Below are 14,550 nucleotides of genomic sequence, written 5' to 3'. Positions count from 1 at the left end.
GGCTGGGGAGCTCCGCGCGGGAGCTTACTGTTGCTACAACCCAAAAAAGTAAATTCGGAACAACTCATGAATGAGCAAAGAGTCAGGAGCAAGAAGGGTGCAGGGAGGAATGACTGAAGAGCCCAAGCATTCTGTCTCCCAGCCCCCGCGTTTTAAGCACTAGACCCCACTTCCTCCCAGAGCTGGGGCTAGAACCCAGGTGTCTTGGTTCACAGCTCCCCCAGCCTAACTCACTCCGCTGCTGCTCCTAGAGCTAGGGAGAGAACCCAGGCGTCCTGGCTCCCAGCCCCTCCCCCACTCTCGTCGGACTCCTGAACTGTGTCTCCGTTCTTGTTCCTTTTCCTTTGTCCCGGTAACAATGTGACCCGCTCCGCCTTCCTGGTCCCAGACTCCACCCCAGAGCCTGTGCGGGGCGGGGGGACGGGCCAGGCCAGCGGGCGCTTCACTGGGGGATCCGAAGCACACCCCGGGAGAGGCGGGGAGACGGGGCCGCCGCCGCAGACGATCGATCTTTGCGCCCGGAACCAGCTGCCTTCCTGTGGGTGCCAAGGGTGGCAAGCGACCGAGGGGCAAAGGCATTTCCCATGCCCCGGACCGGCCGGGACTCTGTCGGAGAGACGCCCCCAGGAGCGGCGGCTTCCAGCCGGGGAACTTCTCCAGCCGAGGCATTTCCTCCTCGCTCTGCCGCGGCTTGGGACAGAGCTCGGGCCGGGGCAGCTGGAGGGAGCGGGGTCTGGGCACGGCAGGGCACGGGGAGTTGAGGCCTCTGGGTGCTTGGAGATCGCCGGGGCGGTAGCTAGATCGGAGTGGAGCATCCTGGAGGCAGACGGGCACTTCTGAGGGGATAGGCTGTAGGGGACAGCCCTGGTCCCTGGTGGGGAACGGGGACGGGGCGGACAGGCTGTAGGGGGCGATCCTGGTCCCTGTGGGAGGGGAAAGGTGTAGGGGTGATCCTAGCCCCTGTGGGAGGGGAGCAGGCTGTAGGGGGTGATCCTGGTCCCTGTCGGGGGGAGCAGGCTTTCGGGGGGATCTCGCCCCTTGTGAGGGGGAATAGACCGGAGAGAACAAGTCTGTGCCCCCCGGGGGAGGGAACGGGGGAATAGACTGCAGGGAATGATCGTGACCCCTGGCAGAGGGAATAGATTGTAACTGGGATGATCCTGCCCCAGCAAGGGGGGATTAAACTGTAGGGGCCAATCCTGGTTCCCAGATGGGAGGGGGCTCCTGTAAGTTGGCAGGTTCCCCAGCCCCATAACCACCCTGCTCCTGTGAGACCCCTGCGAGCCGGGACCCCCAGCCTGGCCTTGCAGCACCTCTCTGGGAAGATGCCTGTGCCGTGAAGGGCCACATCTGGGCAGGGTCTCACTAGAGGCTGCCCCCAGCCTTTGACCCAGGATGGAGCCACTGAAGAACCTGCTGCGGAAAGGCGCATGGGGGCCGGAGCGGAGTGGTGGGGCGGCCTACACCAACCCAGTGTGGACGGCGCTGTTCGACTACGAGGCAGCGAGCAGCGATGAGCTCAGCCTGCGACAGGGCGACCGTGTGGAGGTGCTGTCGTGGGATGCCACCGTGTCTGGTGATGAGGGCTGGTGGGCAGGTCGGGTGCGGAGCCAGGTGGGCATCTTCCCCTCCAGCTACGTCTCCCTGCAGCCCGTTGGCTATGGCGAAGCTCCAGTTCACGCCGACTTCCGGGAACTGAGGCTGGAGGAGGTGATTGGGGTGGGGGGCTTTGGCAAGGTGTACCGCGGCAGCTGGAAGGGTGAGCTGGTGGCAGTGAAGGCGGCACGCCAGGACCCAGATGAGGACATCAGTGCCACTGCGGAAAGCGTGCGCCAGGAGGCCCGGCTCTTCGCCATGCTGCGCCACCCCAACATCATCACTCTCAAGGCTGTCTGCTTGCAGGAGCCCAACCTGTGCCTGGTGATGGAGTATGCTGCTGGGGGCCCACTCAGCCGCGCCCTGGCTGGGCGCAGGATCCCCCCCCACGTGCTGGTGGACTGGGCAGTTCAGATTGCCAGGGGCATGCAATACCTGCACTGTGGGGCCATCGTACCAGTCATCCACCGTGACCTCAAGTCCAACAACAGTGAGTGCCACTCCGCAGTTATGATGCCCCATGGGATCCTCCCAACTCCACTGGTGTCCCTCGAACCTGACCTGCAGCCAGTGGCAGAATAGCCATTTCGCCAACGGGGCCTGTGCCCAGGGGCCCTGGCCAATTGGGCAGCCCCTGGAAAAATGGGCGCTTCACGCCCCTGGGGCCAACTCTGCCTGCCTGGTGCTCCTGCCTGGGAAAGTCTCTGCATCACAACCTCGCTTCCTGGCAAGAGCGCTGGGAAGGTGGGGGGAAGGGCAAGCCACCGCACCCCGATCCCATTTCCCTGGCAGGAGTGCCGGGAGGGGGTGGGGAGGGGCCCCCACTTGCTCTGGCCCAGGGCCACATAAACCCCTAATCTGCCTCCACCTGCAGCCCCCCCAGGATCCCTCCAGGTCCACTATTGTACCTCAATCCCAACCTGCAGCCCCCTGCTATCCCAGCCCTGACCCCCTCCCCACACCTCTCACACAGCCCAGCTGGTGCATCTGAGTTCTGACCTCACTGACCCTGGGCAGCAGGAAATGATGACAGTTGTGGGACCTTAGAAAAATGTTTGATTTTAACATGTACATAAAATGCAGGGGGCGGGGAATGGGATTCAGGCTTTGGCCCTCCCAGGGGCACTGGCTCCAATCTAGCCCCAGGGTTGGGGACTTGCTGGCTCAGGGGGTTCCATTGGATTGAATGAGGTACCAGGAGTGTTAGGGTCTGTCTACACTGTGATAAAAGATTGCACAGCCACAGCTGGTCCGGCTCAGTTGACTTGGGCTCGCCAGGGTCTCAGAGCCTCGGCTGCAGCCCAAGCCCGAATGTCTCCACTGCAATTTTACAGCCTTGCAGCCCGAGCCTGGTCAGCAGAGCCAAACTCAGACTCAATGCTGCGGGTTTGTCATCACAGTGTAGACGTCCCCTTAGAGGCTTGAACGGTGAGAGAGCCTGGGGCCAGACTGAGCTTGATTAGGAAGAGTGGAGGTGAATGGTTAGAGCAGGGGAGGCTGAGAGTCTATCCACAGCTGTGGGAGGGGAGTGGGGCCTAGTGGTAAGAGCAGGGGTGGCGCTAGAAGCCAGGACTCCTGGGTTCTCTCTCTATTCCTAACTAATAAATAATAAACTGGTTAAGTGGAAGGCTGGGGTTGTGACTTTCGCCCTGGTTGACCCCATTCCTGTTAGGATCCCACTGGCTCCTAAGGAGCTGATTGGCTGGCACTCCCTTGGCCTAGGCCACCATTGAGTTCCCAGCATGCCCTGCTGCAGGGGGTGGGCTGGCGAGGGCTGTGGCTTGTGTGGTGCCTGGATCAGCGCTCCTGCGGCACTGGGAGGAGCTGGGGTGGGCAGCTGGGGTGGACTAGACCCACACTGGCGGGAGGGCACAGGGACACATGCCAGATGCCCCTTGTGCTCATGCCTGGTGGGAGGTGCAGGCCCACAGCTGGCTCTGTACAAGTGGCCCCTCCCAGGCTGACTCCCCAGGTTCCCTCCCCTTTCCGGGGCTGCAGCCAACCCCCAAGGCAGGAGTGGCCTTCCTCAGGGACTGGGAGAGGGCAGCATTGCGGAGCTGGTTGCTACCCAGATCATGACCCCCACCAAATGAGATCAGGACCCCATGGGACTGTACTCCACACAGACCCTGACCCCCACCCTGATTGAGATCAGGGCCCTGTGGGGCCAGACGCTACACAGACCCCCAACCGAGATCGAGGCCCTGTTGGGCCGGGCATTGCACGCACCAAGTGAGAGAATCTCTGCCCCTAAGAGCTCACAGTTTGAATTGACTAAAGGGTGGGAGGGGAAAATGAGGCACTGGGGAAGGAAAGGGACTTACCCAAGATCAGAGGCAGAACCAGAAATAGAACCCAAGAGTCCTGACGCCCAGCCCCCACTGCTCCAATCACTAGCCCCCACTCCTCTCCCGGAGCTGAAATCAGTGTGGTTGGTGGTGGGTGCAGTCATTAGCCCACACTGGTGGGGTGGGGACTGTGTCAGTCTCTCTGACCCTAATACGGTTGGGGGGTCTGTCCCCAGGCTGAGCCCCTCCCCCTCCCTGCCCATTTCCTGTCTTTCTAAATTAGACTGATTCCTGTCTGCCCAACCAGCCCTGGAACCCGCTCCACTGGAGGTGCCTGTAGCTGGGGCAGTGTTTGGAGGCAGGCAGTGCTGCCTATCCTGCCCCCACACAGTGGGGGTTCCCTTTAACAGGGGTCTGGCCTGCCTGAGGGGCAATGTGGGCTTTGGGGGACACGGGGGGAGGGAGGACACTGCTTGGGCAGGGGTCTGGTATTGAGGTGGCTGAGAGGGACTGGGGAGGGAAGGCCACAGTATGGGGAAGAGAGACTAGGCGGGAGAGAGGAGTATTGGGGGGCTGTGGTGGGGGCATAGAGCACTGCAGCATGTCAGGATCCAGTGGGGGGAGGTCACAGCATGGGGGAGAGGGATAAAATGGGGATTGCAGTTTGGAGGCTGTGAGGGAGGGGAGGAGTTATTGGGGTGACTGTGGGGTGGGGGCTATTGGTGGATGCAGGCTGGGGGAGGGGCATTGAATGGGGGCTGTGGTAGGCATTGGGGGCTGTGGTTTGGAGAGCAGAGGGGGTGTGGGATGGGACAGTGGGGGCTGTGATCTGGGGACCCCCGGGTGTGGGGGCAAAGTATTGGGGGGCTGCTGATGGGGCAGTTGGAGCTGTTGTCCAGCCGTCCCCCTGACCCCCAGCTGTCGGAGCGCCTGGACTGGCCCAAGGCCTCCCTTCTCAGCTTCCTTCCGGCAGCTTCCTGCCCTGGCTTCCTGCCCCCCTCAGCTGGCAATGGTGGGGGGAGCAGAGAGAAAACAGCAGTTGGGGAGGGAGTGTAAGTGCAGAGGACCCAGGAAAGGGGGTGGCAGAGGTGAAAAGGGGAGGGACTCGGGGCTATGGGGGGGCAGTGGTGTGTGTGTGTGGGGATTCCAGCTGTGCTCTGGTGCCTGGGAAAGGAGTCCCCTGTCTTGCTTGTCCCCCTCCCTCCTGGAGGGTCCCCAGGGTGGATGGCTGTACTGGGGAGAAGGGAGGGAGGCAGAGGCTGCAGTGCTGTGGGGGAGCTGGCGGGGGCAGCACTGGGAATATGGCTGCAGTTGGGGGGGAAGCTGGTGGGGGCAGTGCTGGGGGTGTGGCTATAGCTTGGGCTGGAGCTGGCAGGGGTCAATGCTGGGGGTGTGGCTGGAGCTTGGGGGAGAGCTGGCGGGGGGCAGTGATGGGAGTGTGGCTGCAGTTGGGGGGAAGCTGGCAGGGGCAGCCCTGGGGGTGTGGCTGCAGCGGTGCGGGGAGCTGGCGGGGGCAGCGTTGTGGGGGGACTGGTGGGGGCAGAAGACAAAGCACTAATTCTCCAGCCAGACGTGTACAATGGGCCGCTTAGTGCAGTACAGACCCAGGGAATGTTTCTCTTTCGCCTACGGGTCATGGGGCTGCAGAACCCAGCTGGGCGGAGCTGGGCGCCAGGACTCCTGGGTTCTCTTTCTAATTCTGGGAAGCGAGTGCGGGCTAGTGGTTAGAGCAGGGAGGCTGGGAGTCGGGGCTCATGAATTCTATCCCTGGCTTTGCTACTGAGACTCTGTACAGAGTTTGTCCAAGTCCCCCCCTCCCTGCCTCAGTTTCCCCAGCTGTGACGTGCTCTTGAGCCACCTTTGCCAAGGAGCAGCTGCTGGTGACCTGTCCCTACTGGCACCTGCCTGAGCATGAACTAGGCCCATGAGCTGTGGGAAAGGGGAAGTGATACCAGGCCTTTAATATAAGAACTTGTGTCTCAGGCTCTCTTCCTACTACAACAGGATCCCCAGGAAAATGTCACAGGAAATGCGCTGCAAATAGCACATCAACCATGGCTGGGAGGCCTTGGGGCCTGTCCCCTTTCGGGGGTGGGGGCTCTGATATGGCCTCTGAGGGTGAGGGGGGGAATGGGACATGGCGCCTTTCCCCTGCAGGGGCACTGACCCCTTGTTCCCTCACCCCCCAAGTCCTGCTGTCCCAGCGCATTGAAGAGGAGGACATGAACGGGAAGACACTGAAGATCACAGACTTTGGGCTGGCGCGAGAGTGGCATCGCACCACCAAGATGAGCGCAGCTGGCACCTACGCCTGGATGGCACCCGAGGTCATCAAGGCCTCCACCTTCTCCAAGGGCAGCGATGTCTGGAGGTGAGCACGCAGGCCAGCCAGGATGCCTGGGTTCCATCCCAGCTCTGGGAGGGGAGCGGGAGTCTATTGGGTTAGAACCGAGGAGGCTGGGAGGCAGGACTCCTGGGTTCCATCCCAGCTCTGGGAGGGGAGGGGGTCTAATGTCCATTTCCCTCTTTCCTGACCCCCTCCTTGGGTTACCACGAGGATGAGGGATGCTGAAGATGGTCTCCCCCCAGCCCCACTAACACTCTCTCCCTTCCCAGCTATGGCGTGCTGCTGTGGGAGCTGCTGACTGGGGAGGTCCCGTACCGCAGCATCGACGGGCTGGCTGTGGCCTACGGCGTCGCCGTCAACAAGCTGACACTGCCTATCCCCTCCACCTGCCCCCAGCCGTTTGCCCAGCTCATGGCAGGTAAGGGCGGGGAGGGAGTCAGGATGCCTGGGAGTCTATCCCAGATCTGGAAGGGGTGTGGGGCCTAGTAGGTAGAGAGATGGCAGGACCTGTGTCTCACCAGGGCCAGATCCTGGATGGCTGGGCAGAGTCTGAGCAAGGCAGAGTTTGCCCCACCCCTGCTGGATGAGACAGACCCTGACAAGTCCTGTTTCCCCCCCACCCCCAGAGTGCTGGGACCAGGACCCCCATGGGCGGCCCAGCTTCGACTCCATCCTGGCCCAGCTGACGGCACTGGAGGCCCAGGTGCTGGAGGAGATGCCCCAGGACTCCTTCCACTCCATGCAGGACGACTGGAAGCTGGAGATCCAGGGCATGTTCGATGAGCTTCGAGCCAAGGAAAAGGTACAGCGCCCCCCACAGCCCCTGCAACCTAGCCCCTCACTCAGTCCCCCCACTTTCCAGAGCTTCCACAGCCCAGCCCCCCACTCAGCTCCTGCAGCCCAGTTCCCCCACTCCCGACTGAGCCCCTAAAGCCCAGCCCCCCCACTGAGCCCCTGCAGCCCGGCCCCCATTCCCCACTGTGCCCCCGCAGCCAGGCCCCACCACTCATCCCCCAAAGCCCAGCCCCCCCCCAACTGAGCCCCCACCACTTCCCACTCAGCCCCCACAGCCTTGACTCCGATTCCTTAGTGAGCCCTCTGACTGTTCTCCACAGCATGGCACTTCCATTTCCCTCTGAGCCCCCCTGCAGCATCGCACCCCCTGCCAAATCCACCCCTGCCCCCATCCCAGCAGGTAGGGGGCACTGTGCTGCATCCTTGCGCCCCCAATGGTGCCCAGGGGCATTGTGGTCAGTGCTGCCAGCGAAGCGCGAGCCCCCTGCCCTCCCCCCAGCGGCACGGTGACCCTGTCCTCACTCCACGGCAGGAGCTGCTGAGCCGGGAGGAGGAGCTGCAGCGGGCAGCGCTGGAGCAGAAGTCCCACGAGGAGTTCCTGCGGCAGCGGGAGCACCAGCTGGCCCAGTGGGAGCTGGAGGTGTTTGAGCGGGAGCTCACCCTGCTCATCCAGCAGATGAACAAGGACCCCCCCAATGTGAAGCGCAGGAAGGGCACTTTCAAGAGGAATAAGCTCAAGGGGCGGGACAGCGAGAGGATCAGCATGCCTCTCGGTACAGGCCTGGAGGCTGCGGGTTGGGACTCACCGGGAGAGCTGTAGGAAGCCCAGGGCTGGGATGGTAGGGGGCTACGGGTTGGATTGAGGGGTGCTAGCAGGGCTGAGGGCTAGGGCAACCTAGGGCTCATAGCAAGAGGGCTGCTCCCCCATCCCTTGCTCTGAGCCCCCATTTCTCCCTCTGCTACCCTGCTCCCATCTATGGGGCGTGCGGGCTCCTTCTCAGGGCTGCCCAGGTCACGCCCCGCTCTGGGCTTTGGCTGGGAGTATGGAGGGCTCCAGGCTGTGGTTACTCAAGGTTAATTACCTTGTTTACTCTCCTTTCCCAGCGGGGGCGGGGGTGGGTAATGCTGCTAATGGAGACACCCAGTGTAAATCTGGAGTGTCCGGGCAGACACCAGTGCGGAAACCCTCTGGGGAGCTGAGATCAGAATCCAGCCCTGACCCCAGTGCTGTCAGGGGGGACTCCGGGTTGACCCTGGGGAGCTGAGATCAGAATCTGGCCCTGACCCCAGTACAGTGGGGGGCAGTGATCTTTTGGAGGTGATAATTCTGGGGGAGGGGCAGAGGGCTGTTCTCACCCATCTCATTCTCCCTCCCCCTTAGATTTCAAACACCGCATCACGGTGCAGGCCTCCCCTGGACTGGACAAGAGGAAGAACGTCTTCGAGGTGGGGGCTGGGGGCTCCCCAACCTTCCCGCGCTTAAGAGCCATCCAGTGTGAGTGAGACACTGCAGCTGTAAGGGGCCAGGAGCTCTGTGCCTGCTCCGTGCCCCCCCCCGCTAGGGAATAGTGTCTTGGGGCTCCCCTGAACTTACTCAGTCATTTGGGGTATATCTGCTTAGGGAGGGAGAGCTGTGCTGTCATTGCCTTCTGGTCAATCAGAGAGGTACAGATGATGACATCATAAGTATTCACCCATTATGTCATTTCTTTCTGGTCAATCAGAGAAGCACAAACTATGATTAAGGCTACGATTATGTCACGGAAGTCACGGAATCCGTGACTTCCAGAGACCTCCGTGACATTTTCTGCTTCAGCCCCAGGGCCGCGAGGTTGGAGCTGTCAGCCAGCCGGGGCACCAGAGCTCTCAGCTTCCTGGGCCCTGGAGCTCCAAGCTGTGGCAGGGGACCACCCCATAGTTTCTAGCCCCTGCAGGTGGTGGTGGGGCCTTACAGCTCCTAGGTGCGTGCCCAGAGCTCCAGACTGCCAGAGCTCTGAGCTACAGCAGGGGCCTCCACAGATCTCAGTCACCATGGGCGGCCCCTGGAGCTCCCAGCCACCGTGGGAGGCCTCCAGAGCTCCCAGCCACCAGTCCTGGAGCTCCGAGCCTCCACGGGCAGCAGGGGGCCTGCAGCTCCCAGTCGCTGTGAGCTGCGGCAGTGGTGGGTGCTGGACCCCCCCCCACTTCCCATTTTGTCAGGGTTATTTTTAGTAAAAGTTGTGAATTTTTGTGTATTGCCCATGACCTGTCTGTGACTTTTACTAAAAATTTCCGTGACAAAATCTTAGCCTTAACTATGATGTGATAACTATTTGGCCATGATGTAATTTTGCACAATAAGAGCCGCCCCAGGGGTTGGTTGCCCAGGGTATAATGATCCATAGGTCGCTCTATATTCCCCCCCTCTCCCAATACACACACACATACCCAACCCCTCAGCACTGATTGGCCAGAATTAAATTACATAGCTGCTATGCCTGTAGCATGTCCATCCTTATGCCGATTGGATGGAGTGAAGTGACATCACCTGTTGTTGGCTCTGATGATTCAACATGGTGTTGACTGGATGGAGGAAAATGACATCACAGGAAGTTGCTTGTGTTATCACTTCCTGTGGCTAGCTCCGTTTGGACCAGAGTAAATGACACTGGGGGAGGAAGTTGGTGGGGGAGGACGCAGGGGTTTGCTCTTCCATTATAGTCTGTGCTTTGTGCTGATTGGCTGATAAAATGACATCACAGCTTATGACATCATTACACAAGTTGATCAGAGAGAATTAAATTTTATCAGAGCATGTGACATCATCTCTTGGACCTCTCCACTCAGCAGGAAATGACATCACAAGCGATTATATGTGACATAATTGTTTGTGATTTCTGATTGGTCAGAATGAAATGATATCACACAAAGATTACATGTAACTTAGTTATGTGTGCTTTTCTAATTGGCCGGAAGGAAATAATGTAATTAGGATTATATGTGAGAGCATCACTTGTGCTTCTCTGATCAGAAAGAAATGATATCACGGGGGACATGCTGACATCACAAAATATTCACCCACAATGCCCTTTCTTTCTGACCGGCATGACATCATCCTCCACTGAACCATGTGCTTCCTCCCATGCAGTGGAGCCCGCCGAGAGCAGCCAGAGCTGGGGCAGACAGGCACCACGCCGCACAGATGAGGCCTGGAATGGGGAGCGCCGCCCTGGCAAGAACTGGGGTCCCGGATCCCCAAAGCCCTGGGAGAGCAGCACCCAAAATGGCAGGTAGGGGATGCTGCTTCCCCTCCCCCATACATCTTTCTTCTCCCCTCCCTAAGCCCCTCACCCTGGTGTTTGGGGTTGGGGGAGAAATCCTGGCTGCCCCCATGATCACTAACTATAAAATTAATAATGTTGAGCCAGGTACTGAGATGGGAGCCAGGACTCCTGGGTGCTTTCCCGGCTTTGAGAGGGGAGTAGGGTCCAGTGGGTTAGAGCAGGGGGGCTGGGAGTCAGGATTCCTGGGTCTCCATTGTCCCTCCTCTAGCTGCTCCTCCTGGCTGTCCCCGCTCCCTGTTCCTCTCAGGGTTCTAACCCCCATCCCCTGCAGAAGGAGGTCCCGGCTGGAGGAGACGACTTGGTACGTTGAGCAGGAGGAGCCCAATCCTGTGGAGTCGGCCCCATCCCAGCCTGCCCTGAACGGTGAGTCTCCATGGGGGAGGGGACACGGGCTGGCTCTGATGTCAGGCCCAGACTCCCCAGCGTAGGGCCTGGGGAATTCAGCATCCGGAGAGCGTGTTACTGCATGTACAAGAGGAGCTCCTGCTGCCGGGCTAGGTACCACATGCTGCCCTCGACTGAGGTTAGGGCTGGGCAGCACATGCACCCACTCCTGAGATCGGGGCCCCCCTCGGGCCCAGCACCGCACAGACCCCCCTGGCTGTGATCAGGGGCCCCCCTCGGGCCCAGCACCGCACAGACCCCCCTGGCTGTGATCAGGGGCCCCCCTCGGGCCCAGCACCGCACAGACCCCCCTGGCTGTGATCAGGGGCCCCCCTCGGGCCCAGCACCACACACACACCCCTGCCTGTGATCCGGGGCCCTCTCGGGCCGGGCCCCGCACGGACCCCCCTGCCTGTGATCCGGGGCCCCCTCGGGCCGGGCGCCGCACGGACGCACAAAGAGACCGTCCCTGGCCTGAAGAGCTCAAGTCTGAATAGCTGAGTGGGTGTGAAGATGGAGGGGGGCGGAGGAGGAGGGAGGGATGGATGGGAGGGATCTGTGGGAGGGTGAATGGATGGAGGGGAAGTTGCTGGGGACATGCTGGCTGTGTGTCCTGTTCCCTGCACTACACCGGACAGGGGATTCCCAGCACGGGCATTGTTGCTTATGGCTCTGTCCCTTCTTTGCAGGTGATGTCCCCTCTTTAGGCCCCAATGGGACCCAGGAGTCTGAGGAGCAGCGGGCACCGGCTCCGGAGCGGATCAGCACCCCCAAACTCATCCAGAGAGCACTGCTGAGGGGCACAGCGCTGCTGGCCTCTCTCGGGCTGGGCCGGGACCTGTCACAGGCCCGACGGGAGGAGAAAGGGGAGCCCCCACCTGTGCCCACTCCCCCGCCTTCTCCTGAGCTCATCCGCTTCTCCTCCAAGGACACACACTGCCCTGCCCTGCTGGTGGAGCAGGGCCAGGAGGGGCCGGCCCGGATGCCAGGGACCACAGAGGAGGACCAGGAGGGGCCAGCCCGGACGCCACGGTCCACGGAGCAGGGCCAGGAGGGGTCAGCCCGGATGCCAGAGTCCACAGAGCTGCTCATCCACCTGGTCCCAGGTGGTGATAGAGGGTCCCTGGCCCCCTTGTGGGGTCAGAGGTCACCAAAGAGCCCACGATGTGAGGAGGAGCGGAGTCCTGGCAGCAGGGCAGATAAGTGGGGTAAGTGAGGAGTGACGAAGATGCAGAGACTTTTCCCACTCGGGCGTGCTGGCTGCAACCCAGCTTCAGGATGGGGCATGGGTTGGCTCAGGGGGATGGGGAATGGGGCCTTTCCCCTCCAGAGGGCGCCGGCTCTGACCCAGCCCCTGGGCAGGGGACAGGCTGGTTCAGCTTGGGGGATGGGGTTCAGGTTTGGTCAGTAGGTGCCCACCCTCCTGTTGTTCTAATATCCCCTGTTCTCTCTCACCGTAGGTGGGGCCCTACCATCGCCCTCGTCCCCCTGCAGCCCCCACTCGCCACGCCCCTCCCCACACACCAGCCTCATCTCCCGGCCCCGCCCCTCCCCTGTCCGCAGCCGCATTGACCCCTGGAGTTTTGTGTCGGCGGGGCCCCGTGCCTCCCCAGCCCAATCCCCCCAGCCAGAGCCGCGCCAGCGTCGGGCGGGGACCCCTGACTCCAGCAACCCCTTCGTGACTTCTGACCCCTTCTCCCGCCCCTCACTGGGACCTTTTGACTTGGAGACCTTCGACCCCTTTGCCTCGGCGCCCAGATTGACCAGTCTCTCCTGCCACTTGGACCAAGGCCAGCTCAGTCCCTACCCCTCGCCCCCTCCACGCCACTCCCCTGGCTTTCCTGCCCCCCTGGAGCAGACCAAAGAGACCCACCCCTTGCCGTGGTGGATGGCCAGATCCCCGCAGGAGGAGAGCAGAGTCCCAAAGTGAAATGGGCAATACAGGAAGACCTGGCCTCTTTGGACAGTTGCACACAGGAAGTCCTACAACGAAAGCGGGCGATATTGGAAGTCCCACCCTCCTCAGACTTTGCATGGAGGAAGTCCTGCCCTCTTTGGACAATTGCACACTGGAAGTCCTGCCCTCCTCAAGTTCTGAGTGCAATAAGTCCCATCTTGCTTGGATTATTGTACCAGATACAAGGCTCAGGTTGGGGAAGTCTCTATGTTGGATGTTTGGGGGGGTGGGGGACCTTTTACTATACACTGGAAAGGTGGAGGAGTTCTGGGGAGCTCCTGTGGGGTAAGTGGGGCACCGCCCCCTGCCTTAAAGAAGAGACTAAGAGTGGCTTGGACACCCTCTGAGCCGGGTGCCATGGTCTCTGTGATCTGCAATTCCCAGCCACACATTGCATGAGGTTGTCGGGTCTCTGCCAAACTCCCACCCTGGTCCTCAGAACCACTGAATAGGTAGTGATCACTGCTTGGGAGTGAGGGGCACTGGCAGAGCTGGGGGAGACCAGGGCTGGGATTGAAGGAGTGAGGGGCACCAGCTCAGCCCATCTGTTTCATGAACACTAATAGTGGGCCCCCCCTGTTCCCAGCATGGGGTCCTGGTGTCTGGGTTGGGGACCAGCCACCCCTCCCCCAAGGTAGCAGCCCCTTTTGCTGATAGCAGGGGTGTCTTGGGGATATCCCTGTGGGAGGAGGACACTGGGAGAGACGGATACGGGATCACCCCCCATTTGCTACATTCCCGAGCATGGACTGGCTGCAGGTGAGTGTGCGCCTGGGTGTGTGAGCATAGGTGTGCATGCAAGGCTGGGAGTGCGGTGTACTTGGGCAAGTGTGCAAAGCATGAGGGGTTGCGCGTGTGCAGCTGCCCCAGTACCTTTGTGCTGGTGTCTGTGGGCGTGTGTGAAGCCAGAGGTGTGGGAGCACGGGTGAGGGCTGGCCTGGGCCGGAGCAGCTGTGCCATTGCCTGCACTTCCAGCGTGGGAGTCTGCTGCTTCCCTGCCCCAGCCGTGGGGTCCCCGTTAACTCTGTCCCTTCCTCCTGCTGTGAGTTCCTGCCCTGGGGTCAGGGGAGGCGGGCCAGGCCATGTCAATACCTTCTGTAACTGCACCGAGACCCCAGGCTGGGGAGCAGCCAAACCTGGGGCTGCATGTGGATTGAGACCAAATAAACTCCCAGCTGCTGCTTCCATTCTTGCTCCTGCTTTGGTCTCCTTCCCCTTCCCTCCCACCGCAGCTCGCTGCACCCCCCCACCCCCCCCCCAGGTTATGATCTCAGAGCGCCAGTAGGAGAGAGACCTCCCAGGGTGCACTGGGCCAGAACAGGCCCTTGAGAGGCTTGGCCACCTTTGCACACCTGCCCGGTATGGGCACGAGCCTAGCACGGGGGGAGCGAATGTGGGTGTGCAAAGGCCTCTGGGTGCAAAAAAGACTCAGCAGCATGCATGCCCCTTGCATGCCTGCCTGCAGCAATGCCAATGGCTGCCTTGCTCTCACGGCGGCCAAGGGCGCATGGCGCTATCCAGGCACATGGCTCTGGTGCCTGCGTGTGGGCACGCATGACTCTTGCAGGTGCCACGTTTTGCTCCTGGCTTGGTTCAGGCTGACTCCGACTCCAGCCCCAGGGAAGCTCAGGACACCAAAGCAGCTCGGCCCCATTTGCCCACCCGTGCATGCATGCCCCTAGCCCATGAAGGTGCCAAGTATGAACATCACTGGGGGCTCAGCCCTGACCCAGGTACTCTGCGTGCCCACGCTTGTGTGTGTACACACCTCACGTTTGCACATGCAGGCGCCTTTTCAACAACCACCAGTCGCCAGCAGTGCTGCTGCGGGTGCCGCACGCCCCCAGCACCCGGGGGGAA

The 14,550-nt window shown here is 61.2% G+C and overlaps 1 protein-coding gene across 2 annotated transcripts; it reads left to right on the top strand.

Moving 5' to 3' along the window:
• The first annotated feature begins 253 nt into the window (after positions 1 to 253).
• On the top strand, positions 254 to 13,877 carry MAP3K11 (mitogen-activated protein kinase kinase kinase 11). 2 transcript variants are annotated; one of them, XM_075130449.1, is made up of 10 exons: positions 254 to 2,086; positions 6,075 to 6,255; positions 6,501 to 6,649; positions 6,858 to 7,033; positions 7,559 to 7,799; positions 8,408 to 8,521; positions 10,154 to 10,295; positions 10,597 to 10,712; positions 11,423 to 11,941; positions 12,194 to 13,877. In XM_075130449.1, exons 1-10 carry the CDS (start codon positions 1,396 to 1,398, stop codon positions 12,661 to 12,663), a joined length of 2,799 nt encoding a protein of 932 aa, XP_074986550.1. In that variant the 5' UTR covers positions 254 to 1,395; the 3' UTR covers positions 12,664 to 13,877. The 2 variants fall into 2 exon arrangements, with proteins under 2 accessions (XP_074986550.1, XP_048714377.1); XM_048858420.2 differs by having other exon boundaries at positions 257 to 2,086; positions 10,621 to 10,712.
• Positions 13,878 to 14,550: the final 673 nt, after the last annotated feature.

Source organism: Caretta caretta, chromosome 7 (genome assembly GCF_965140235.1).
Source record: "Caretta caretta isolate rCarCar2 chromosome 7, rCarCar1.hap1, whole genome shotgun sequence".
Lineage (NCBI taxonomy): Eukaryota > Metazoa > Chordata > Testudines > Cheloniidae > Caretta > Caretta caretta.
This window is presented reverse-complemented; position numbering and strand designations above follow the sequence as displayed.